Genomic DNA, 27801 nt, shown 5'->3' with positions numbered 1-27801 from the left:
TGTTCTTGGGGACCTTCAATGTTGCAGACATTTTTTACCCTTCCACAGATCTGTGCTTTGACACAATCCTGTTTCAGAGCTCTATGGACAATTCCTTTGACCTCATGGCTTGGTTTTCGCTCTGACATGCACTGTCAACTGTGAGACCTTATATAGACAGGTGTGTGTGCCTTTCCAAATCATGTCCAATCAATTGAATTTACCACAGTTGGATTCCAATCAAGTTCTCAAGGATGATCAATGGGAACAGGATGCATCTGAGTCTCGTAGCAGAAGGTCTGAATACTTATGTAAATAAGGTATTTCAGTTTTTTAGATTCAATACATTTGCTATAATGTCTAAACCTGTTTTCGTTTTGTCATTATAGTGTATTGTGTGTAGATTGAGGGGAAAAAATGTATTGTGTGTAGATTGAGGGAAAAAATTAATTTAATCAATTTTCGAATTAGGCTGTAACAAAATGTGGAACAAGTCAAGGGGTCTAAATACTGTCCGAATGCACTGTAGGCATTGTATTGTCATATTATTGCCAGTCACCTTTTGTTAATCATATGTTATTCGACCTGTCCCCAAGAATAACATAATCATATGTTATTCGACCTGTCCCCAAGAATAACATAATCATATGTTATTCTTCACTAATGATTCCTTGTCGATCACCAAACATTTCTGTAAAAAAACAACAACGATAAAACCTTGCATACCTTTTTTTATTTATTTTTCCCCCGCTGTTGGCAGTAGGTGCACTTGATGCAATAGCCCTAGCGCCGGGAAGGCAAAGTGTTCCCATTTTAAACCATTTAATGTCTCTGAAGGTAGAACTCCGCCTACTCGGCAGGCCCAGAGAGCAAATGAAGTGCACCTATTGGCCTACTGCTGTTCAATCAGATAGCTTAGATTACTGTGTCTACACAGGTTCCTTGAGCCATAGACAATAAAGAGAAGCCTGAAACGCACAGCTAAGTTGATACTGTGAGATTTCAAAACTTTTAAAAGTTGTTAATCAGCACTGTCAACACTTTTATAAGCCATAAAATGTGCGTTTCCCTACTTCGACTTATGCTACAACCAGCACTGCAGCTGCAATGAGTGAGTATAGCAAAGTGTTCCGATAAGCTTGTGTTGTTATTGTTAGCGGCTTGTGTCTTTTTTAATATCAAAGAATATTTTACTTAATCTGGTCATAGAAGTAACAACATGAATTGGTGCATGAGGCAGAAATAATGCAATGCGACTTCAGTTTCGCCATCAGCTGGAAGACTGTGTCCCCTTTTCTCAGCGGAGGGAGAGCGGAGGGACAGCCTGACCGCTGCTCCCTCCCTCTCCTCAGACTGACAAAAAATAATTATTATGCTCACTCAACTGTGCCTCACAAGTAATGCATCAAATTTTCTATTACCAGTGTGATCATATACAGTACATTTTCTAAATATAAATTCAAATTGGTCTGAGAAGAACAACATTGGCAGGGAAACTCAAGCATAGCCAATATGCAGGGATAATGTATTGGGCCTATATCCTACTGCACAAACCTCATTACTACAGAACTGTAATTGGTTAATGTCGTATAATCTTATGTTTTTTTAAGTCATGTTTTTAAAAAATCAGAGCGGTAGATCTTGTCTTTCATTTTGACTCAGAAAGTGATCTTGACTCAGAAAACGTTGGTGACCACTGATTTACATGATGTTTTTAACTATAGGCAGAGAGGTTCTGAGTGACTTGGACAAGTCCGTCTGTCTTTGCAGACAGCAATGGAACACGAATATAGTGATAGCTGATGATTGTACAATGTGGAGGGAGTTATTGAATTCGAGTCAAAAGAGCCAGTCAAGTAGATAGACCAGTGCCAGTGCTTTCCCACTCCCACACTAAAGAATCTGCTTCTGGCTCTCTCTCAAGAGTTAGCAGACCAGAGAGACTGAGCATCACCCCCTTCTCCCCCACCCGTCTACCATCGCATTCCTTCAACTGTCTGATAAAGTCACCTCATTGTGGATGACCTCACAGGCTGTCACACGCCCATCGCTGCTCGCCTGACCAGAGGGTTGCTATAACAGGAGAGGACAAGAGTTGCTAGAACATTTGCTGCGCTCGCAACAACTTCATGTTCTGCGTACATTTGCGAATAGCTGTGCTCATACTCAGCAAGTGTTATGTCATAGTTGATTAGGTGGATATAGTATTCTATCATATCCTGTGCCTCAGTCTAAGTAACAGAGATATTTTCCTGCCCAGCTAACGATATAATTCTGATGCTCAGGATGTCTCTATTATTAGCTTAGCTAAGTACAACAGCCCAGTTTGTATATTTTGTTTTATGATCACATTCTACTTAAGTCACAGATATAGTACTCACGTGAGGGATATGTCACATAAAAAGGCATTTTGGTTTGCTCTTAAAATACTTCCAGAAAGGAACACCTGAATTAGCAAGCTTCAGTTTTTTTATGGTGTGTGTTATGGTTGACGTGTCTGTCAGACACATTTACCTTTGCCTAAACATCAGGTGGCCTATCGTTCAGAGAGTTTCAGAGACACAGCCGATTGAGAGACTATAGCTCTGAGCTTGTTTGACTTGGCAGGAATAGGACCACTGGTACTAGCTCTACACTGGGTTTCTGAAGAGAGTGAGTTCCAGGGAGGGCACAATGTATGCCCTTAGGATTAGCCCTCCTCCCTTTTGTGTTTTGTCCTGGATGGTGGGCCAGCCTGGAAGGGTGTTTAAAAGTTTTATTAGTCGTATGTACAGGGATACACATGGTATACACCGTCTAATGAAATGCTTACTTGTGGGTGTGTGCGTGAGTGAGTGCATGTGTGCTAAGGTTTGGCGAATCAGAGCAAGTGGTCAGTAGTCTGATTGTGTGTGTGGATAGGGATCCTGGGGAGATACAGTGGGGTTAAATACACAATGGTATATGGAAACTCAGGCGGACCCCTCCTTTTAAAAGCTTGTTTTTTTGGGACCATTAATATTTTGTTTTGTTATTTTTTGTTTGGGGGCTTACAGGTACATTATCCATTTCAAAGTATATGTTTAGAAAACGTGTACCTGTAGGCTGCCACTCAAAGTAAAATAATAAATATACATAGAGTTTAAGTGATAATAAATGTAAATATAAACAGGAAAAGAAAACAAAAAAGAAGGTGGCCTCCGTCCCCAAACTTCCATCCCATTCCCCCAACCCCACCCTGCCAACATGTCCTCATCCAACTCCACCCCCGGAAACCATGTTTCCAACCCCTTCCCACCCCTCTTAACAACTAGGGTTGCTTGTCAGTCACCCCCCGGCTCCATTCCTGGCGACCAGAAAAACCCCTCAGAATACCACCCCTTCCCCGTGGGCCTGAAAGCAGAGAAAAATGTAAATAGCTTAATATATTGTTTGTACATATGTGTTGGGCTTTGGCTGAGATTAGTATATTTCTCCAGGCGTCAGTTGTTCCTTGACTAGCACCATTCATTCTCGCTGTTGATAATTCTAATGTCATAACTTCTAATAGTAACTGTATCCACTGGCGAATTGGGAGAGCGTGAGATAATTGCCATCTAAGAGCAACATATTTTTTTGCTGCAGTGCTGCCTGCCAGCAGTAACAGTCTCTGATATATTGAGAGATTCAAGGAGCTATCATTGTTAAGTAAAATAATTCCTGCCTCGGGCGGCAGGTAGCCTAGTGGTTAGAGCGTTGGGCCAGTAACCGAAATGTTGCTAGATTCAATCCCTGACCTGACAAGGTAAAAAAAATCTGGCGTTCTGCCCCTGAACAAGGCAGTTAACCCACTGTTCCTAGGCCGTCATTGTAAATAAGAATTGGTTCTTAACTGACTTGCCAAGTTAAATAAATACATTTAATAGATGCAAAGCATTGAATATTTACATTCTTGCACTTCGAAATACATTTCGTACCTTTGCCCCAGAAGCATTTAAATACAGGGCACTCCCACATCATATGGAGGAATGTGCCTACCTGATTCAGGGGACACAGTGAAGAGTTGGGGCCAATTTCATCGTAAAACGTTTCCTTGGTGTTAAATACAGTATGTGAACAAACTTAACATAAGTTGATGGTTCAGATTACGGGATCCCAAGGTAATATTTGTCCATATTCTGTTCCAGTTAAAGGATTGTTCAGATTCAATTAAATCTGTGCACCATACTTTTTTAATGGCTAGCTCAGAATATAAGCTTTCCAAAAGTTGTTTCTAGATTATAGAGACCGGTCCTTTCGGGAGCACAGATCATTTATTTATAAATCCCTTCATTGGATAGTTTGGTAGTTGGGTTTCCCAAGTGACTCCATAGGGCAATATAGCTGACCTAAGTTGTAAATATAGTAAAAAGGATTTGCCTGGTAATGTGTATGTGGTTTTTACTTCTTGGAATGTCCTCAAACCATTACTGTCCATGATATCGGCAAGGGTACGGATTCCACATTTAGGCCATTGTGGGGATGCAAAAGGCCACTATCCAGATTGCAAGGCATTATTGTGAAATTTTGGAGTATGGACATGCCATTTTGATTCCCAGTTACATTGTTTTGCGCCAAATAAAAACGGTGTAATAATAGGACCAAAGTGTAGTTTACATTGTTTAAGGGATATGTCAGTGAAGACCACCTCTTCCAGGGCAATAAGACACCATAATTCTCTTTTATACTCAGACAGGGGGCAGAAGAATCGAATCATGGCTAAACCTATTTAGGATGGTACGAAATACCAGTGCCTGGAAATACAATTTAAAGTTTGGTACGGATAGTCCTCTTACATCTTTCCCTCTTTGCAAGTTTGTTAATTTATCCCAATAGCCAAAAGGGGAGACAAGGGAAGCATTGAACTACAGAAATTCAGCTGTCGCAATATATTCATTTTGACAATAGATATTCTGCTGGTTAAAGCAACTGGGATGTCAGTCCATCTACTGAGGTTGGATTTAATTGATTTGAGCGTTCTGTAAAAGCTTCTGGCAATGGTTTTATCTAAGGAAGGAAATGTATCTATTCCTAAATATTTAAAATGGGAAATGATTGGGATTCCATAAGTAAGAGATGGAGTCCTCCATCGGGGTCTTGAAAGGCAGTTGGGCAGATTTGGTTAGATTTATTTTAGAACTTGAGATTGAGCTGGATTTGTCTATGATCTTTTGGAAAGGATTAAGATACATTCTCTAGATAGAGTAAGATATTGTTGGCGTATAATGAGATGACGTGATCCGTAGAATTAAGAGATATTGGTGTAATCTTTTTCAATTGTCGAATTTCCTGGGCCAGGGGCTCTATAGACAATAAAAATAGCAGAGGTGAGATAGGATCACCTTGCTTGCTACTTTTAGTTATTCTGAACGGAACAGAGCAGGGTATTGCCTGTTATTACTATGGCTGTGGGACTGGCATATATTTTAATCATATTAGTGAAATTGCAGCCAAGTCCCATATGTTCCAAAACCAACCAAAGATATGACCATTCTAGTCCATCAAAAGCTTTTCCTGCGTTGAGAGAGAACTGCCTAAGGAGCTTTGGTTTCTGATGTAGCATGAAAGATATGTAATAGACAGCGGTTATCTGAGGATAGATGTAAGTTTCGAGACGACATGACAGAATTTCAAAAAATAGTTTAATAATCTGTGTTTATCAAAGATGGAGGACAATAATGAGAGGACTGGGTGACGTACTTTTAAATGTTTTTATCATATCGAAATTAGTGGTGTATTTACATCCCTTCCAAATGAGCCTTTGTGAACGGCTGTGTTAATCATTTCAAGTAAGAGTGGACCTAATTGGTTAAAATATGATTTCCTTTATTCATGTTATCCAATGTCCTTCTGAGTTCATGGAGGGAGATTTGGCTCCCAGCAAGCCGGCTTCCTCAGTTGAGAGAAGAGGAGTTCTTATATCTTTTAATAAGGTCTTGATCTGGTTTGGTGTGGATTTACAATGTATAGGTATATAATTATTTATAGAAACAGGATAATCTTGGCCTCCCTAGTGGCGCAGCGGTCTAAGGCACTGCATCGCAGTGCTTGAGGCGTCACTACTGACCTGGGTTCGATCCCAAGCTGTGTCACAACCGGCCGTAACCGGAAGTACCATATGGCGGCACACAATTGGCCCAGCGTTGTCTGGGTAAGGGTTTTTCCTGGAGGGCTTTACTTGGCTCATCGTGCTCTAGCGATTTCCTTGTGGCAGGCCGAGTGCCTGCAGGCTGACTTCCGGGTTAAGCGGGCAGGTGTTAAGGAGCGCGGTTTAGAGAACGCTCTAACGTTGTTAACAACTTTTCAAGTTCTGATATCTTCTTTAATTGTAATTTATTCAGCCCAGATGCAAATGCAGTTTTATTATTTTGAATAAATCAAATCTGAGGATCATTGACTGAATTTTTGTTAATACATTCATTCAATTTAGTTTCAAATTCTTAACAGAAATTAGGATTTTGTAGTAAAGATTAATTAAAGCTCCATTTTGTGACTTTTTTTTGGAGATTATGAAATTTGTATCTGGCAGTAAGAAGCATGATGATCATGTCTGTCCTAATAACCAGTTGAAATGAAGTTAATTCTAATAATATGCTGTTCAGACAATCAAAAAACTTAGGATCATATGAATTTGGAGAATACACATTAATAAAGGCAATTTTCTTTCTATTATGGTTACATTTAAGGAAAGTGATTCTGCCTTCTTGGCGTTGCCTTTACCAAGGATGGTGATTTTGAGTTTCTTATGTATCATTATGATTATACCTTTTAGTTTTGTTTGGGGCTGATGATAAAGCAGCCATTTTGTACAAATGGTTCTCTTTTCTATGTGTCCTTTTGGAGCGGATGTGTTTCTTGGATCATTGCTATATCAGTATGGTTTCTTGCTAGTATATCAAGACAGCTGGAATGATTGATAGGAATATTAAGGCCTTTCAAATTCCACAAGAGAATATCTAGTGTTGCTGTTGTTTTTCTAAAATGAAGTTCATATCTTTGGTGTTGATAAGCCCATAAATGTAAAAAATAAAAAAATAAAAAAAAAAGCAGGACCCACAGCGAAACCCACCCATTGGTCACTCTCCAACAGGAAATACCCTTTCAATAAATCGTTCCCTCGTCCCTGTCCCCTTTCCCCAGCCCCCCTCCTCCCTAGCCCCCAGCCCTCCCTCCTCAGTTCTCCCCGCCCTGCACTATAATTACAGGGTTATAGCATAATGGCTAGTGGCAGCCTTAAATATGAAATCTCTTAAGCAGCATATTTTTGGTCTTTAGGTGTAAAACAATTATTATTATTATAATGAAGTGAAACAAAATAAGTAACCAATTCAGACCTTAACAATTAAGTTAGCACACTTTATAAGTAAGGGTGTGTAATGAAGAAAATATTAGGAGAATGAAACCAAAAATAAGATATGACAGATATGCAAGTCTTAATGCCTAAACAGTAAAACAAAATAGGATAGCTGTAGGACCCATATACAGTGCATTTGGAAAGTATTCAGACCCCCTTTTCCACATTTTGTTACATTGGTATTAAATAATTTTCAATCTACACACAATATCCCATAACACATTCTTGCAAATGTTTAAAAAAAAAAAAAAAAACGTATTTACATAAGTATTCAGATCCTTTGCTATGAGACTTGAAATTGAGCTTAGGTGCATCCTGTTTCCATTGATCATCCTTGATGTTTCTACAACTTGATTGGAGTCCACATGTGGTAAATTCCATTGATTGGACATGATTTGGAAAGGCACATACCTGTCTATGTAACATCCCACATTTGACAGTGCATGTCAGAGCAAAAACAAAGCCATGAGGCCAAAGAATTCTACATAGAGCTCTGAGACAAGATTGTGTCCAGCTTGTCCCCTTTTGTGTTGGGTTGATGTGCTTCTCAAAGAAGTCTTGAGGTTGCTTGGTAGTGGACAACGTGTTTTCTGGAAGGTCAAGATAAGTTTTGCTGGGTGGATAAAGCTGCATCTCAGGTTTAGTTTACGTAGCTGGAATCTCACCTCGTTTTAGGTCCTAAATTATGTCATGGCTATTCAGAGGACTTATAGACATGCCCCATTAAATTATATCGTAACCCCATCACACTGTGGTTGACTCAACGGCTGAGTATAACCGTGAGCTACACATTAGCACACAAGCATGTATACACACAAACAATGTCTCTTAGGGATAACTCCTCCAAAAGGTCACTCTCTATATACAGTACCAATTTACACCCTACCTGTCAATAATTTATACGAGCCCTGTATTGAAATGACTCTGTTACTCTATGTCCTGGTTTTCTAAAGTATGATGCAACAGGTAGGTAGGTCTTATTGACTTTAGGGTACACTTACAGTACATTAACTTTGCAGGTCTAATAACCTGACCTGGTTCCAAATATGGCGTACCAAAACGTGTCTGCTGGCTAAAATGCTCTGGTTCTGGTCAGTTTTATCCTGTTACCCAACCGTTAAGCAACTAAACTGGGGTAGATTTTGCGAAAGTGTAACACATGGAGAAATCAAAGAGAATCACCTCTCTCTCGTCAACTGCATACAGTTACCGTAATGTTAATTAGATGTTTCCTCAAGCCACCCCCAGTATGAGGTGTGAGGAGACACGGTTTCAGGAAGACCCTAGTCTGGAGTTAGGGGGGGTATTGAAAAAAATCAGTTGGCCTAGGAAGGGGCTATATTAACCCTGTGAATCATGGCAGGACTGACATACTGGGTGTCCTCTTACATGCCATATAAGGGGGAACCCCCCCACAATGCTACTGTGGTATCACTTTCTGCAGAGGGGTGGCTATTCTTAGGCTGTCACTTCAGCTCATCTGAGCAGGCAAGACCTCTCTTCCTCTGGTTCTCTACTCTTTTCTGTCTATCTTTCTCTCCTTATTTAAAAAGGGGTGGGTCGTGAATGACATATTTGTCTGTGGCTGTAGTGGGTTAGGTTTTTGTTTGCTGTGCTTTCAGTCTCATTTGACATTTCGGGGAGATATTGTGTCTTTTTTAGTTCTCAAGTGTTCTTTTTTAAAACTTTTTTTTTCTGCTTTCAGAAGCTACTTGGCTCCTGCCCCACCCCCCTCTACCTCATTTTTTTGAAGAAGATTAAACCAAACAAGCAATCAAAGCCTTTGGAAGAATGAGTACCTACAACATTTCTTTGAGTGGGCCGGCCCCATGGGGCTTCCGATTGCAGGGAGGGAAAGACTTCAACATGCCCCTGACCATCTCCAGGGTAAGAGATCTATTCATCCAATTCAGTGTACCTACATCCATACTTTGTACAAACACACAGAGATTTCTACATCCCATATGCGATGTGTCTTTTGACCAATGAGATCATCCTTTTTCTTGCATTCAGCTTGAATCTAAATGTTGGGGTTTGTTTATTGTTCAGTGCTTGAAAGAACAGGATACTTGGGACGGCCCAACTCTGACGTCATCCCATTGAAGTTTAAATTTAAAAAGATTAAGGTAAAGGGTAGTGGTTAGGGTTTAGGGCAGGGAAGTCCTAAGGATTTCACATAGCACTAACCGTCAGCCAACCCTTATAGGACATCAAATATTGAATTACTACTACAGTACTAGTACAGTACTTGTCGGTGTGTTGTTGTTAAACATGGTGGTCATTTTGGGAAGTTTGGTTGATTAGATTGTTTGGGATGCAGTTTTATTACAGTAGTTTCAATAGGTTTTCTCATTGGTTGGTATCATTGTGTGGTTTTGGAAAATTCAATGATTTAAGCTTGGCCTTTGCTAAAAAGTCTGAGAATATGCTTTGTTGCGTTCACCTTATCCTGTAGTAGTATGTTCATCTTACACGTTGTAAAGGCCTAAAGACCATGCATAAAATGTTGGTTGGTTTATGGTGGTAGGAACTGTGAGTTAGGGGTAGGCTATGTTAAAATTGTTACACCACAGTCGATGGTGAGAATGTAGGCCTACTTATGCATTTTCAGACTGGAATCATGGCATGCTGTCACCTGCCAAATCTATAGTGTAATATACAGTTAACTGCCCAAATAAAGGAAACACCAACATAAAGTGTCTTATTAATATGCCGTTGAAGCTGTTCTGGCTAGTGGTGGTCCCAATGTGCCTTGGCATAGATTCCACAAGTTTCTGGAACTCTATTGGAGGGATGCGACAATATTCTTCCACGAGAAATTCCATCATTTGGTATTTTGTATATGGTGGTGGAAAGCGCTCTGTTCTCTTGGGTGGAGATTTGGTGACTGAGACAGCTATCGCATATGACAGGGATCATCAACTAGATTTTTGTTGAGCGGGGCCGGAACATAATTACAAATAATTTGTAGACTGCAAATTGACCTCAAGAAGCCCAAACGGATATAAAATTAGACTAAAACATAATAATTTTAAAACTTGCTAACATTTGTATATGGTCACAGATGTCTGTCTATTATGCGTGGGAATACTTTGGAACAGATGTCCAAAATTAAAATCACTTGGACCTGATTTGCTGGTGTTTTTACAGTCTTTTATGTCCAACAATAAAAATTCAAACAACGTTTTTATTTTTGCTCTGAAAACTTGGGGGGGGGCAAATAAAATACCCAGGGGACAAATAAAATCACCCATGGGACAAATTCGGTCCACAGGCCGCCAGTTGGGGAACCCTGGCATATGGTTTACATTGTTTTCATGCTCATCAAACCATTTAGTGACCACTCATGCTCTGTGGATGGGGGCATTGTCATTCTAAGGCGGCATAGCCATGGTAGCCAAAATATTGGCCTGCCCAGCATTTTTATACATAACCCAAAGCATGATGGGATTTCAATTGCTTAACTAACTCTGGAACCACACCTGTGTGGAAGCACCTGCTTTCAATATACTTTGTATCCCTCATTTACTCAAGTGTTTCCTTTTATTTTGGCAGTGTATTTTCCCACATTATTTTAGTACTGAAAGTGAAAGAGGTGAATATCACAAGTTCGCCTGAATATCACAAGTTCTTTTCTGGTAAGAACAAGTATTTATTCTATGAACATCTCTTCCAAGAACCTCAATCTGTTGTTGTTCTTAGAAGAGATATTTGTAGAATAGATATTTATTAAAAGAAAAGAAAGGAAGCTGGCTGGAATAATGATATTATGAGTCTGGTATGTGGGCTCTGGTGTGTATGTGTGCCTGAAGCCTATGTGTTCATAGCGAGTGCATCTTTGGATATACGTGCGTAACTCACTTGTAGACAACCTTTACAGTATGTTAGGATTTGTGTGTGTGTGTGTGTGTGTGTGTGTGTGTGTGTGTGTGCGCAGTACCAGTCAAAAGTTTGGACACACCTACTCATTCCAGAGTTTTTCTTTATTTTAATAAAAAAAAAATTGAATAAAAGTGAAGACATCAAAACTATGATATAACACATATGGAATTATGTAGTAACCAAAAAAGTGTTAAACAAATTCTTCAAAGTAGACGCCGTTTGCCTTGATGACAGTTTTGCACAGTCTAGGCATTCTCTCAACCAGCTTCATGAGGTAGTCATCTGGAATGCATTTCAATTAACAGGTGTGACTTGTTAATTTGTGGAATTTCTTTCCTCCTTAACTTCTATGGGCTAGGTCCCACCCTAGTCAACAGCCAGTGGAATCGCGTGGCGCGAAATGCAAATACCCAAAAATGCTATAACTTCAATTTCTCAAACATATGACTATTTTACACAATTTTAAAGACATGACTCTCGTCAATCTAACCACATTGTCCGATTTCAAAAAGGCTTTACAGCGAAAGCAAAACATTAGATTATGTCAGGAGAGTACCCTGCCAAAAATAATCACACAGCCATTTTCAAAGGAAGCATATATGTCACAAAAACCAAAACCACAGCTAAATGCAGCACTAACCTTTGATGATCTTCATCAGATGACACTCCTAGGACATTATGTTATACAATACATGCATGTTTTGTTCAATCAAGTTCATATTTATATCAAAAAACAGCTTTTTACATTAGCATGTGATGTTCAGAACTAGCATACCCACCGACAACTTCCGGTGAATTTACTAAATTACTCACGATAAACATTGACAAAATACATAACAATTATTTTAAGAATTATAGATACAGAACTCCTTTATGCAATCGCGGTGTCAGACTTTAAAATAGCTTTTCGGCGAAAGCACATTTTGCAATATTCTGAGTACATAGCTCGGCCATCACGGCTAGCTATTTTGACACCCACCAAGTTTGGGGCTCACTACCTCAAAATTACTATTAGAAAAATTGGATTACCTTTGCTGTTCTTCGTCAGAATGCACTCCCAGGACTTCTACTTCAACAACAAATGTTGTTTTGGTTCCAAATAATCCATAGTTATATTGAAATAGCTCCGTTTTGTTCGTGCGTTCAGGTCACTATCCAAAGGGTGACGCGCGAGCGCATTTCGTGACAAAAAAAATCTAAATATGCCATTACCATACTTAGAAGCATGTCAAACGCAGTTTAATATCAATTTTTATGCGATTTTTCTCGTAAAATAGCGATAATATTCCAACCGGGCAACGTTGTATTCAATCAAAGGCTGAAAGAAAAAAATGGAGTAGTCTCGTGAACGCGCATCTCTGTCCCCAGGCTGACCACTCACAAACTCTGCTGCTGTTCTTTGCCCAGAGACAGAAGACACCCCATTCCACTTTCTGGCGGCTTTAGAGATGCAACAGAAGGACAACAAATTGTCAGACAGGGCACTTCCTGTATGGAATCTTCTCAGGTTTTGGCCTGCCATATGAGTTATGTTATACTCACAGACACCATTCAAACAGTTTTAGAAACTTTAGGGTGTTTTCTATCCAAATCTACTAATTATATGCATATTCTCGTTTCTGGGCAAGAGTAGTAACCAGTTTAAATCGGGTACGTTTTTTATCCGGCCGTGCAAATACTGCCCCCTAGCCCCAACAGGTTAATGCATTTGAGCCAATCAGTTGTCTTGTGACAAGGTATTGAGGGTATACAGAAGATAGCCCTATTTGGTAAAAGACCAAGTCCATATTATGGCAAGAACCGTTCAAATAAGCAAAGAGAAATGACAGTCCATCATGACTTTAAGACATGAAGGTCAGTTTCAAAAAGCATCAAGCAGTATGATTAAACTAGCTCTCCTGAGGACCGCCACAGGACAGGAACACCCAGAGTTACCTCTGCTGAAAAGGATAAGTTCATTAGAGTTAACAAGCGTCCCACCTACTCAACAGCCAGTGGAATCCCGTGGCGCGATATTCAAATACCTTAGAAATGCTATTACTTCAATTTCTCAAACATATGACTATTTTACACCATTTTAAAGACAAGACTCTCGTTAATCTAACCACACTGTCCGATTTCAAAAGGCTTTACAACGAAAGCAAAACATTCGATTATGTCAGCAGAGTACCCAGCCAGAAATAATCAGACACCCATTTTTCAAGCTAGCATATAATGTCACATAAACCCAAACCACAGCTAAATGCAGCACTAACCTTTGATGATCTTCATCAGATGACACACCTAGGACATTATGTTATACAATACATGCATGTTTTGTTCAATCAAGTTCATATTTATATCAAAAACCAGCTTTTTACATTAGCATGTGACTAGCATGTGACTAGCATTCCCACCGAACACTTCCGGTGAATTTACTAAATTACTCACGATAAACGTTCACAAAAAACATAACAATTATTTTAAGAATTATAGATACAGAACTCCTATATGCACTCGCTATGTCCGATTTTAAAATAGCTTTTCGGTGAAAGCACATTTTGCAATATTCTAAGTAGATAGCCCGGCATCACAGGGCTAGCTATTTAGACACCCACCAAGTTTAGCCCTCACCAAAGTCAGATTTACTATAAGAAAAATGTTATTACCTTTGCTGTTCTTCGTCAGAATGCACTCCCAGGACTTCTACTTCAATAACAAATGTTGGTTTGGTCCCAAATAATCCATAGTTATATCCAAATAGCGGCGTTTTGTTCGTGCGTTCAAGACACTATCCGAAGGGTAAATAAGGGTTACGCGCTCGACGCGTTTCGTGACAAAAAATGTCTAAATATTCCATTACCGTACTTCGAAGCATGTCAACCGCTGTTTAAAATCTATTTTTATGCTATTTTTCTCGTAAAAAAGCGATAATATTCCGACCGGGAGTGGTTGTTTTCGTTCAAAGAGAGAGAGAAAGTAAACATGGAGTCGACTCGGGCACGCGCCTCCAGTATCATTGTTCTCAGATCGACTACTTACAAAATGCGCTAATGTTTTTCAGCCATGGCCTGCAAAGCCACCATTCAGCTTTTTGGCGCCTTCTGAGAGCCTATGGGAGCGTTAGAAAATGTCATGTCATGCCAGAGATCCCCTGTTTTGGTTAGAGATGATCAAGAAGGCCATGAAATGGTCAGAGAGAGCGCTTCCTGTTTGGAATCTTCTCAGGTTTTGGCCTGCCAAATGAGTTCTGTTATACTCACAGACACCATTCAAACAGTTTTAGAAACTTTAGGGTGTTTTCTATCCAAATAAAACAATTATATGCATATTCTAGTTACTGGGCAGGAGTAGTAACCAGATTAAATCGGGTATGTTTTTTATCCGGCCGTGCAAATACTGCCCCCTAGCCCCAACAGGTTAACTGCACCTCAGATTGCAGCCGAAATAAATGCTTCACAGAGTTCAAGTAACAAACATCTCAACTGTTCAGAGGAGACTGCGTGAATCAGGCCTTCATGGCCAAATTGCTGCAAAGAAACCACTACTAAAGGACACCAATAAGCAGAAGAGACTTGCTTGGGCCAAGAAACACGAGCAATGGACATTTTGCCGATGGAAATCTGTCCTTTGGTCTGATGAGACTAATTTTGATATTTTTGGTTCCAACCGCCGAGTCTTTGTGAGACGCAGAGTAGGTGAACGGATGATCTCTGCATGTGTGGTTCCCACAGTGAAGCATTGAGGAGGAGGTGTAATGGTGTGGGGGTGCTTTGCTGGTGGCACTGTCAGTGATTTTATTTAGATTTCAAGGCAGACTTAACCAGCATGGCTACCACAGCATTCTGCAACGACACAACATCCCAGCAGGTTAGTGGGACAATCATTTGTTTGTCAACAGGACAATGACCCAAAACACACCTCCAGGCTGTGTATGGGCTATTTGACCAAGAAATCAACCTATAGTCCCTTCTCCTTACTTGATCTGAAATAATAAGATGAGTATAAGCCACACAGTAAAAATTCCAACTACTGTAGCATTTCAAAGGGCAAAAGGGTTTAGCTATCACGATTGGTAATACAGTCCTTTCAGATCTACAGGAAGTGTGTAGGGATAAGTGCGTAGCCTGCACTTTTCTTTATTTCAGTGAACCTTTTCAACTGGTCATTGAATCCCCTTTTACTGTATGCAGTCTTATATAGAGAAGGCCTGTGAACTGGGGCCTTCAGTCTGCAGCCCAGGAGCACAAGGCTCAGTCACTCAGCACTCTGACAGGTGGGGAGGAACTTCTGCCTGCTGCTCTATCGCTCCCTTCTAAAAATACTTTCTTTCCCACCGGTGGACAATGCTGATGGTTTGGGTGGTCCATGACTGCTGCCTTTTTGTTTATAGTGCCAGGTGTGACTGCGAGAGAGAACGTGTGTTGTGTAGCCTACATACTGCATGATCGAAAGGGAGGTTAGGGGCTGGGGATTGGGTTGTTAAATTGCTGATGACCAAGCTGCTGCTTGTGTCAGTCACATGATGGCCTGGACTGGCCAACTTCAGCCCTGTACACAAATACTACATGACTACTGTGGTGGTTCCAATGACAAATACGTTTGTACCTCTGAAATTGTGGCTAGGTACATTGGATAACTTGTCTGGCTGGTTGATCAAATTGAGAGTTATGTGGAGGTGAAATCAGGAGTGAAACTAAAGGAAATAAAAACAGAAAGATGGTGTATGGAAGGCATGGACCTGAAACCCTGCTATAATGGCAAGCAGCAGACCCTATTTCTAAATACCTCACTGTGAGGTTGGGATAAAAATGAACCTCTTTGGAAGTGGCCTTTCAAAAAAAGGCTTTCCTCCATTTTCAAGTGAGGCACTTAATTTGTCCACATTCAAAAGATTGTCTTGGCCTGGCTTCTTTTGTGAGAAAATCAGCTACTGTCTCACACACAGATGTTTATTGGTTTATAAATTCCCCATATTTATGAGGGAGCATTATGACATTTCCGTTTAGACTGGACTGCCATTAAAAACTAATGTGGCCTTTATAAGATGTCTGAGGGAAATGTCAGCAAGGAGATCCACCATCACGGAATACGATATGTGTCCCTAGCAAACCTCTGGAGTCCAGTATGGATAATAGCACTGCATTGAGTGCCACGTGCATAACAGCTGGTTGTGATATGGTACTTTCTATTCTGTGTTGCCTGTTAGGACACCTTGGCTCGCAACAATTCATGTTATCAGGAAGTTTATTGGGATTCATGAAAGCGATTTCATTCTTTTGGCATTTATTTGAGCTTCTTCAACTGCCCTCCAATATAGCCCCAGAAGATCAAGTTTTACTACTGGATTTAATCTGATCTGTAGTAATAATGTTAGGAAATTCTGTTGGTAGTTTGTGCCCTCAGCGGTGTTATGCTGTTAAAATGTGTGTCCTCTCCTCACCCAGACAGTAGCCTAAGTATTTGTTACAATTAAGGGCTGGTTGTCCAAGACAGGAAAGCTGTCTTGGACAACCAAGACAGTTTTAGTCAACACTTCTTGGCTCTAGTACAGTGGTATTCAAACAGCGGGGACCACCCAGAATTTAAAGAAATAATAATAATTCACGACCCCAACCCAAATATGATGATGACAACCTTAAACTCAGTACATTTTGATTTTTACATCAACAAATAACGTTCAATTCATCACATTTTCATCTCTTGTCAAAGTGTAATTATCTTTCTGAAAAACATTTGTATACTGTCCCATACAATAATCTGTACTTCATTTCTTTGTCCCCCCCCCCCCCCCAAAAAAAAACGTGGTTCTAACTTTGGCGAACCAACTGCATTTCACGACTTTGAATGCTGTATGTTGCGGTAAAGTGGTCATTCCTTTCAGCCTTTGGTCTGGCTCTGATATTGATATTGACAAATGAACACATCCCCTTGAGTGGATATGGGTGGTTGTGTTCTTTCTGTTTGATAGAACTTTCTGCGTCAGCCCGAGAGCCAAGACCGAGGGAAAATGGGGCCTTGAGTCCGAACTTTCGAGTCATTGCCTCTCATACACTGGTCCTCATGTTGGGTATGTGACAAGAGCTGATTCACTCATTTAAATGATTCCAGATGATCAGGAAATACAGTACATCATCCATTCATCCATCACTAAACACATCTAATTATCATAAAGTAGGCTGAACGTAACCTTGTGTGGAGGTGAAGTACAGCCTGTTTTTCATGGGATTGCGATAGACATTACCTGTCTGTTTTACCCTTGGACAGCTGAGTTGTCAACCTAGACCTTGTAGATTTGACATAAATCAGTGTCATACAGTATAAACTTTACCTGTCTTAGAACCAGCAAGCAACACTCTCCATGTCACAACTGTCGTGGAAGAGAGAATGGGACCAAGGCGCAGCGGGTTGCGTGCTCAACATATTTATTATAAAAAAATGCGAACACCACGGAAAAACAATAAACAAACTAACGACAGGAACAGAGAAACAGGCTCAACAAAAGCAGTGCTCTCAAACAACTACCCACAAGTGACAAACAAAACACACACCTATTTATAGGACTCCCAATCAGAGGCAACTAGAAACACCTGCCTCCAATTGAGAGTCCAGCAAACAACCTACACATAGAAAAACTACCCTAGTACATACACATAGAAATACAAACATAGACCAGTGACCAAAAAAACCCCGTAATACATAAATAAACTACCCTCTGCCATGTCCTGACCAAACTACAATAACAAAATATCCTCTATACTGGTCAGGACGTGACAGTACCCCCCCCCCCCCCCAAAGGTGCAGACCCCAGATGCACCTACACAAAACACAGAAAACCCCCAAAACAAACAGAAAAATCCCCCTTAAACTAAAGGGAGGGAAGGGAGGGTGGCTGCCGTCAACGACGGCACTGTGCTACACCCCCCCTCCCCAACCCACCTATATAGGAGGCGGCTCAGGTGCGGGACGTGGACTCCGCTCCACCCTCGACGTCGCCCACTTAGGTGGTGCCCCTGGCCGCGCCGGAGGACTGGTGGGCGACCCTGACTTCGCCCGGCTGGCGGGCGTCTCTGGCTGCGCCCGGCTGGCGGGCGACCCTTGTTGCGCCAGGCTGGCGGACGACCCTGGCTGCGCCCGGCTGGCGGGCGGCGATGGCAGATCCGGGCAGGCGGGCCGCTCTGGCGGATCCGGGAAAGCGGGCCGCTCTGGCGGATCCGGGAAGGCGGGCCGCTCTGGCGGATCCGGGAAGGCGGGCCGCTCTGGCGGATCCGGGAAGGCGGGCCGCTCTGGCGGATCCGGGCAGGCGGGCCGCTCTGGCGGCTCCGGGCAGGCGGGCCGCTCTGGCGGCTCCGGGCAGGCGGGCCGCTCTGGCGGCTCAGGGCAGGCGGGCCGCTCTGGCGGCTCCGGGCAGGCGGGCCGCTCTGGCGGCTCCGGGCAGGCGGGCCGCTCTGGCGGCTCCGGGCAGGCGGGCCGCTCTGGCGGCTCCGGGCAGGCGGGCCGCTCTGGCGGCTCCGGGCAGGCGGGCGGCTCTGGCGGCTCCGGGCAGGCGGGCGGCTCTGGCGGCTCCTGACTGGCGGGCGGCTCTGGCGGCTCCTGACTGGCGGGCGGTTCTGGCGGCTCCTGACTGGCGAGGCTGGGCTGACGCACTAGAAGCCTGATGCGTGGGGCTGGTACAGGATGTGCCAGTCTGGGCACACGCACCCCAGGGCTAGTGCAGGGAGCAGGAACAGGCCGAGTCGGACTGGGTTGACGCACTGGACCGTAGAGGCGCACTGGTGGTCTCGAGCGCAGGACTGGCATCACCCCTACTGGCTGGATGCTCACTTTCCCCTGGCACATGCGGGGTGCTGGTACTGCGCGTACTGGCCTGAAAATGCTCGGCCTCGCCACCGTACCCATCACCCCAAAGCACGGGACCTGTCCAGTTCGTCTCTGCCCAAAAAGGGTACAGGGAGCTGGCCTGGGGCTCCATCCTCGCCCCGCCAAACTGCCCTTGTGCCCCCCCCAAAAAAAATTCTTGGGGCTGCCTCTCGGGCTCCCTTACCAGCCGTGTTCCCCGGTCCTCGCCAGATTTCCTCCGCTGCTTGGTCCTGTTGTGGTGGGTAGTTCTGTCACAACTGTCGTGGAAGAGAGAATGGGACCAAGGCTCAGCGGGTTGCGTGCTCAACTTATTTATTATAAAAAAATGCGAACACCACGGAAAAACAATAAACAAACTAACGCCAGGAACAGAGAAGCAGGCTCAACAAAAGCAGTGCTCTCAAACAACTACCCACAAGTGACAAACAAAACACACACCTATTTATAGGACTCCCAATCAGAGGCATCTCGAAACACCTGCCTCCAATTGAGAGTCCAGCACCCAACCTACACATAGAAAAACTACCCTAGAACATACACATAGAAATACAAACATAGACCAGTGACCAAAAAAAACCCGTAATACATAAATAAACTACCCTCTGCCACGTCCTGACCAAACTACAATAACAAAATATCCTCTATACTGGTCAGGACGTGACACTCCAGATGGGTTTTGAGGGTGTATCTTAGATGAATCTCAAACTTCTCCCCTTGCCCCAGGGATTTAACAAGGTCTGTATGATGCAGTTTTTACACTTTCAATGTACTGTGTGGTCTGAATTCACCTGACTGAATCTATACGGAAATAAGGGGTTTAAGTATAGTTTTATGGGCCGTATCTTCCTCCTCAGTTAAATGCGCTCTTCCGATCAAACCCTCCGACTCTAAACCACATGTAACCGATGTACATGTAACCGATGCAACTCAAAACAGGGGTGACAGTAGATTTAATTTCTTACCAGTACGGGACACACAGTTTAGTTGTTTAATACTACAAAAATGACAGTGTAGCCTACTCTGCTGACACTGACAAACAGATCAATAGAAACGCTGTTGTCTGGTCGATATAATTGGCCTACGAAAAGGGTAGACACAAATACATTATGATGTCCATCTAACCTGGAGGAGGAGATTATTGTCCAAAAACAAACAAAAGTGGCACTGACCCAATGATAAAGACAGTGAATATGCAATCATTCCAGGGATTTTGTCCGATATTCTCCACTGGTGCCAATAAGATAGGCTACTGTTCGCTCAATTAAATTAAGAATTTTGATAATTTAAAGACAGATTGGAGTCTTGTCATCTATTTTTTAAAACATTTATTTAACTAGGCAAGTCAGTTAAGAACAAATTCTTATTTACAATGACGGCCTACACCAGCCAAACCCGGACGACACTGGGCCAATTGTGCGCCGCCCTATGGGACTCCCAATCACGGCCGGTTGTGATACAGCCTGGAATCAAACCAGGGTGTCTGTAGTGACGCCGCAAGCACTGAGATACAGTGTCTTAGACCGCTGCGCCACTCTGGAGCTTTACCTCAATAGCCATTTGCTTTCCAAACAGTTTTTTCTTCGATTGTTTTTTGAAATATTGCGATAGGCATGGATAGGTCTCTTCTTTTCACTGACAGTCACAACTAAACAATAATCTATTTGGTATTTGCAGTGCGCACTGCCCAAATTGCGGGCCCTTCCGACTGTAGGCTATGCGATTTTAAAACAATTTTTATTTAAGAAGCTAGTGAATCCTCTGTGGCCTAGTCATGCTTTTTGGTGTAGTAGCCTCTTTAGAAGGATTTGATTTATTTCTGTATAGACAGCTATTTAGGCTAGGCCTATGTTATTTTGGAAGTATTAATTCAATTTACTTTAGGGAAAGCTTATCTTCCCCTAGCCTTATGGACATGCCGCCTATGCCTTTTAAATGGGGCAGAAACACAACCAGTCACTGTGTTTCATCTGATTGTCAAACAATTACTTAACAAAGGATTATCTAAATAATTTCAGCATCCAAACCAACAGTGCACTGTGAACCCACTATTTGATGAATGGAAAGAGATATCAGTTACAAAACACTTACGTGTATTGTAATAACATTCTGTGATTGTCATTGGGCCTACACTTGTAGCCTGAATTGATGCATCCACTGTTATCCACGCACGCCTCGGTCACTCATCTCCACAATATGTAACTGTTCTCCTCAAACCACAATGCATTTTGGAGCGTATACCACTCGGTTTCCAGTCAATTCGTTAATTTGTCATGCGGCTGACCTGCAGTAAGGTTAAATAATGGTGTAATAGCCTATAGTTTTTTGGGCATGTTGTATGAATTGTGATAGGCTCATGTTTTACCGGTACGACTTACCACTATTTATTTTGCCGTACCGACCATACCGCCTTACTTTCACCCCTGACTCAAAACCACATGTAACTCTCAGCAAGGGCCTATCTCACTACCATAGTACATGATGCCATGCTGTAGGAAATCTTGGTGTCCACTCGGCCTGATGCCAGCCCCTTAACCCCCCCCCCCCCCCATATCCCTTTGAGTTACAGTAGCAGACTGTAAGATTGAGGTCCTGAACAGTCAGTCAGTAGGCTGCCGACTCAGTTCTGATAAAGTGTCTCTTGTGTTAGCCCTGGTCTTACAGGCCTCGGCATTCCACCCCCACTCCAGGCCTGTGGTATGAGAGCCAACGGCTGGCGCTGCTGACAGGCAAGGCTGTTTTTAGCAGGTCGCAGAAGGTCAGTGCCACTGGGGAAAATTGTGAGGGCTATAGATACCAGCAGTGCCCCCCCCCCCCCTACTTCTCCCTCTCAACTTCCATAGTCCCACTGCAGGGGTCCGGGGACCAGGTTGGGATTTAGAGCCTGGGGTTCCCTGTAACTCAGCTTGTTTTAGCTGCCCATTGGTGTCAGCAGTGGGTTCATGTCTCCTGTAGCTACTATGTTCTTATTCTCATGGTATTTTATTGATGTCACTGAGAGGTGATCTGGACTGTTCACCTTCTGAATGAGCAGTCAGGTATTCCCAGGGCAGACTCTAGGACTGCTGCGTTCAATATGGGGTGTCAGATTCTTTTCGCGCTTGTTAGCAGAAACTACCGTAAAACTTCCCTTTTAAACGAGTCTGAAATAGTCGCCTGTCCCTTTTTTTTGATAGCCGGGCAACAGCACACATTTCAGTAAATAAACGGCTGTTTCAAATAGATGCCGGGTCTGAATGAATTGTTTGAGGTTACCATGAATTACCCTGAATTGTTTACGAGGTTTCATGTTTGATTTGTTACATTAAATCATTCAGTAATTAATCAAATCAAAAACAGTGGGAGTACAGACCCCTAGATTGGGAGATGGCCTTCTAGTGGCAAAAGTTATAACTGACACATGCACAGTTAATAAAGAGGAGAATAATTATTCTGTCAAGGAATTATTAGAATGTTTTTTTATAGAGTCATACTAAGACAAATTAAACGTGACACAGTGTGTAAATGAAGGAAAGTAAGAAATGTATTAAAATGTTGAAAGTGAATGCTGGAATTAAACAATTAACTATTCAAATGAGCAAAAGTTGCTTTAAGGAAATAGATGTCTGGCTCTAATAGAAGCCTGTCTCTAATAAGCACCTGTTGTGTTCAGGGATTTAAGCAAATAAACGCCCGGGCTATTAATTGAAGTTTCACGGTAACCCATAGGGTTTCTTCAAGTATGTGGCTTGTGAAATTACACATAAACACTGTCTCTGTGTTAATTTGGTGTAGACCCTATTTTCCCCTGAACGAAGACCATTCTAGCAAGAGACCTTCTGGATGTTGGTAGTTAGACACCTAAATAAATTCTACTGGAAACAGTAGATGCATTTTAAAAAGAGCTTCCCAAACCTGTTGTTAATGTATGTAAAAGTATATTGGGTGTACTGTTGAAACTTCAGAATGATCTTGTGAAAAAGCATTTTGAATGTAAAAAGTATTTTAATAAATGTGTTGGGAAAATATGGATGAATCAAATCAGAAGTTCTTCATTTGAGCCCGTTTGCTATAGAAGGAAAATAATCCTGCAGCAACAGGAAATGCGAATTATTATGTGGATTATAATTTGATACATTGATACATTTTTCGGAAGGGAAAATCAAGTCTGAAATTTCAAAGTGGAAATTACAAACTTCAGAAGCCTTTTTAACCTAAAATACACAAAGTTTTAAATGTACTGCATTGCAGGAAAGTTCAAATTAAGATCCTACATCTGTAGACAGTGTCATGACAGTGGACAAACCCATGATGAACAAAATCTTCATCAAACCATGATCCGATGAAGAGATTCCATCTAGTCCGTAGCAGGCCAGTGAGGCTGTGATACAAGTGTTAGGCCTCCTTTCAGTATACAGTATCTATTGCTCTTGGCTGGCAATAACTCTTTCTTTAGTTAGCTACTGTATTTCTGACTCTCTCTTTCTGCTGCTGCTCCTCTAATTCTGACTTTCTCTCTCTCTCTCTCTCTCTCTCTCTCTCTCCCTTCAACTCTGACTTTTTTTTCTTTCACCCTTTCTCCCTCTTCCTCTCGCTCCCTTTTTCTTTATCACATGCTCTCTCTCTCTCTGTGCCCCACTTTTCCCTGTGGTTTTGCCTGGCCCATAGAACGGGCCCTTTGTGTGGTGTGAGTGCACAGGAGATTTGAGCTGGCATATCAGTCAGCCATTCACCCAGACATCAATAGACCAGAGTCAGGGTGGAGGGTTAATATAGGTTTTGTGAGCCAGTTGGTAATCCATTCCTCACCCTGAATGCCCTTTGTTTTTCCTGGTGCCCCTCCATTTCCTCTTGCTATTTGCTTTGTGGGTCCGGTGAAAAACAAACGTTTCAATGAACTTGGATTTTGTAGCTAGACTAGGCTTATTTAGTCAGCAGGGGGAAATTCTACTTATTATTGATGGAGTGTCCTATTTTAGTCCACATTGAAGTAAATAAAAAAAAGCAGAGAAACACGTCTTGCATGTTTTACTTCACTGATTCCAGTAGCAATGTAATCACTGTGTTGCTATCTCATTTCCTGTGTGCCATTATTGGGGGGGGGGGGGGCTCAACCCCCATCAAAGTTGCCTGTCCCTGCTCTATGCCAATTGTAATAGAGTTGACATGACTAAGTCCCTTAGGGTCCACAGTCAAAATTCATGTGGCATCTTATATCTCCTCATCGTTTCACCCTAGCTAATGTTGTTTTAACAAATAGAGAATAATGGGTTAGAAAGCGGTCATGGCAGAAATAGGTTTGGAACAGCTGAGGCTTGTGAATGTTACCAGACCAGGCCACCTCAGGTGAACCTCTAGCCAGGGAGAGAGCCTAATCTACAGCTAAGGTCTGAGGCGAGAGGTCAAAGGTGGCCCTGGGCCCTTCCTGTGAAGCCAGGCGGCTGGACTGAGTCATCACCCACGCAGCTGGCCCCAACGGCGGTGGCAGTGACATCATCGTCACGGCAACCTTTGCTTATACTGTATGTCAAGAGACTCTGCAACAGCCCCGTCTGCCAATTAGAGCTGGCATTTGTGGAGGAAGGGCCATCGCCAATGGCAGGCCCCGCCAGCCAGAGAGAACATGGGGAGGGAGCGAGAGACTCAGTGCAGCTGTCTTTTACAGAAGAGCTGGCCAACACAGGCCACACCCTCGACCCCTCGAGCACAAAGTATCAACACGTTTTATATAAAGTATTTTGTTACTTTGCCTTCTCCAATTTGGTTTATTTCTGACTTTCTTCATTTTAACTCGCCATGTAAGTCATTGAGAACAAATGGTATTTTAGCCAGTGCTTACCTAATCTAACCTCAGTCTCAAGGGGTACCCACAGAAAGTTCATGAGTGGTGCTGGTAGAACTTGAGTAGTCTCATTAACAGTGTGGGCGGCGAGCCCAGCTGTAGGACCATGCCAGGCCCCGTCTCCAGTGGGAGATCTTGCACCCATCCAATGACTCAGACAGCCCTGGTGTCAGTTTGCTTTGATCCTGCCCATCTCTCCCTCGCTCTCTCTCTCCCTCGCTCTCTCTCTCCCTCGCTCTCTCTCTCTCTCTCCCTCTCTCTCTCGCTTTCTATGTGTGTGTGTGTGTGTGTGTGTGTGTGTGTGTGTGTGTGTGTGTGTGTGTGTGTGTGTGTGTGTGTGTGTGTGTGTGTGTGTGTGTGTGTGTGTGTGTGTGTGTGTGAGACCCTGCTGCCACAATGCACCAAAGTCGTGGGAGTTAATCCCTCAGACTAATGTCCGCACAGTCAGTGAATACTGTTTGATTTATCACAAAATATTTTGAGGGGTTTGATCAGAAAAACACTTTGAAAGGAAACTATTGTAGTTGCACTAAAACACTGAGGCGTTTTAGTCTCTGTTTCTAATTATTATTTTAATCATGGCCTTTTATATAGCAACGGGTAAATGACATTAATAAGCCCCTGACAATTATCCTGGGTCCTGTCATTACTGATGACTGTTATCGTTCTTTTTCCCTCAATATTAATGTGACAAGCCACATGGACACAACGTCTAGGAGCTCCAGTCATACAGTATGAATAGCTCAGGAAAAACTCTTGGCCCCTAAACACACTGTATTATAAACCACTCTGATCCAGCAGTGGTGTTTGGCAGTAGAATAGAAAGTCAGTTTTACTAAATGGATTTTGATTTTGCGAGGCAGTAATGTGACATGAAGGGCTATTGAAAGCCTTTGAAGGGCCTTTAGAAAGTTGTTGTATCAGTGACACATCTGTCAAACGTACTGTACACCAGGAATGTCATTATTACTTCCGTTCGCACACAGAAGATTGTCATCGGTTTCATTACCTGTCTCAATGGTCAGTTTCCTTTGCAATACTCAGGACTCCCCGCTAAATTCAGAAGCAGGGCCATAACTCGGAAGCTGATAGGCAACCTGGTGCAAGATGCCAGACACCAGATACCACTGTATGAAAGGAGTTGATATTATGTAACACTGCTGTCTGGGCCATACACAGACCACTAACCTCTTATCTTCATAGTGGCAGAGAAGCAGTGGATTAGGATGGATAGAGGGAGGGAGAGGGAGGGAACAAGGAAGGGGGGAGGGTGAGAGACAGGGAACAAGGGAGGGAGGGGGGAGAGAGGGGAGAGGGAGGGAGAGAGAGGGGGAGGGGGAGAGAGAGAGAGGGGGAGGTAGAGGGAGGGAGGGAGAGGGAGGTGAAGGGAGGGAACAGGGAGGTAGAGAGAGGGAGGGAACAAGGAAGGGGGGAGGGTGAGAGAGAGGGAACAAGGGAGGGAGGGGGAGAGAGGGCGGAGGGAGGAGAGAGGGAGGGAGGGAGAGAGGGGGAGGGGTAGAGAGAGGGAGGGAGAGAGGGGGTGAGAGGGAGGGAGAGAGAGGGGGAGGTGGAGGGAGGCAACAGGGAGGGGTAGGTAGAGAGATGGAGGGAACAGGGGGGGAGGGGAGGGAACGGGGGAGGGAACGGGGGAGGGAACAGGGAGGGAACAGGGAGGGAACAGGGAGGGAACAGGGGGAAGAGATGTGAGATACATGAGGGAGCAGTATGGCCAATAACATCACTGTAGACAATTTTAAATCCAGATAATTTTTTTCAATAAAACTGTTTGTTGCTGTTCCATTTCAAGGTGACATTGAATGCATTTCTTTCATGCACAAAGATGAGAAGCGGATTAAGTTATGATATTTCACTCTTTAAGTATAGAAGAAGGATATGCTAGAGAATGTTTAAACAAAAGGAAAAAGTTTGTAAAAAGCAACAAAGTAAGTAAGCTTAAACATTTTCTTATCAAGAGGGATTATTTCCTTAAAAGAGAAGCAACTTGCAATATCAAATCTAAACTTCTGTCACTTTTGCCAAAGTTTTGTTGTTCGTTTGTTGGGTGCTGCAGTGCCCTGAGCTGCCTAATCTCTTTTCCAGCACTGGTTGGTTCCAGTTCCTTATTGGTGTGTTTAAATGAATTAGCTCTTAACACTGGTCTCAGCAGCTAGTGGCAGGCTGTCTGGCACGCTCCTCGTGATAACAGAGCTCCCCAGGGAGATACAGACAGGGACCCGTTCATTTTTTCACTTCAAGAGAGATTGAGGCACGGAGGCTGCTTGACTGGGGGTTGTCGTGTTGTTGACATTAAAACCAGTAGATGGTTAAAAACTCCCGATGGCGCCCAGTAGTATTTGAATTTGAAGCACGACATATTACTTAATCGGGCTGAATTGCACACAAAAAAACCCGGCAAGGATCATGTTGAAAGTGGCTGTTACAGGATCATGGTCGATGTAGTCCTTTTCATCCTGCCTGAGAGAGTCAACTGGGAGCCTCCTCATAGCCTGCCGGCTCGCGATTGGTCTGTGTCAGCACGTGGTCCTGTGTGATGACAATGTAGTAGTCGAAAATGGATCACTATTTAATGAAATATCTCGATTTGTAGCGAACTTTGAAATAATTCACAGTGGGGATCGAACTTGATCATAATTAACACATTTTAGAGGCCAAAACGGCCATCTTTTGGCAGCGCTAGGTTGCTACACAGTAGCCGACCAGCAGAGTTTGTGACTTCACACTCCAGACCGGATACTGGTGGCCTGGTTATTTCCCAAAACACACAGCTGAAAAGCCCATCTGGATTTAACTGATTTAGTGGAGAAATGTCAACAACACACTCACAGGTTTGCAACAATGCATGGTTACTCAATTTGACTTCTTAAGGTGATTTGTCATAGAATAACTTCAATTATAAAGCCAAAGCATTTTT

The 27801-nt window shown here is 42.8% G+C and overlaps 1 protein-coding gene across 11 annotated transcripts in view; it reads left to right on the top strand.

The window, feature by feature from the left end:
* The first annotated feature begins 8846 nt into the window (after positions 1-8846).
* ldb3a (LIM domain binding 3a) overlaps positions 8847-27801 on the top strand; it is a 74245-nt gene continuing 55290 nt past the window's right edge. For 7 of the 11 annotated variants that reach the window (XM_029698213.1, XM_029698210.1, XM_029698212.1 and 4 more), the window contains exon 1: positions 8847-9217. In XM_029698213.1, coding sequence (XP_029554073.1) covers positions 9122-9217 — 96 coding nt within the window. In that variant the 5' untranslated portion in view covers positions 8847-9121. The remainder of the gene's footprint in view (positions 9218-27801) is intronic. The other 4 variants (XM_029698205.1, XM_029698204.1, XM_029698203.1 and 1 more) reach the window with 3 other exon arrangements.

This window comes from Salmo trutta, chromosome 18 (assembly GCF_901001165.1).
Source record: "Salmo trutta chromosome 18, fSalTru1.1, whole genome shotgun sequence".
Classification (NCBI taxonomy): Eukaryota; Metazoa; Chordata; class Actinopteri; order Salmoniformes; family Salmonidae; genus Salmo; species Salmo trutta.
The sequence above is the reverse complement of the archived record's forward strand: the minus strand, read 5'-3'. Positions and strand labels throughout refer to the sequence as shown.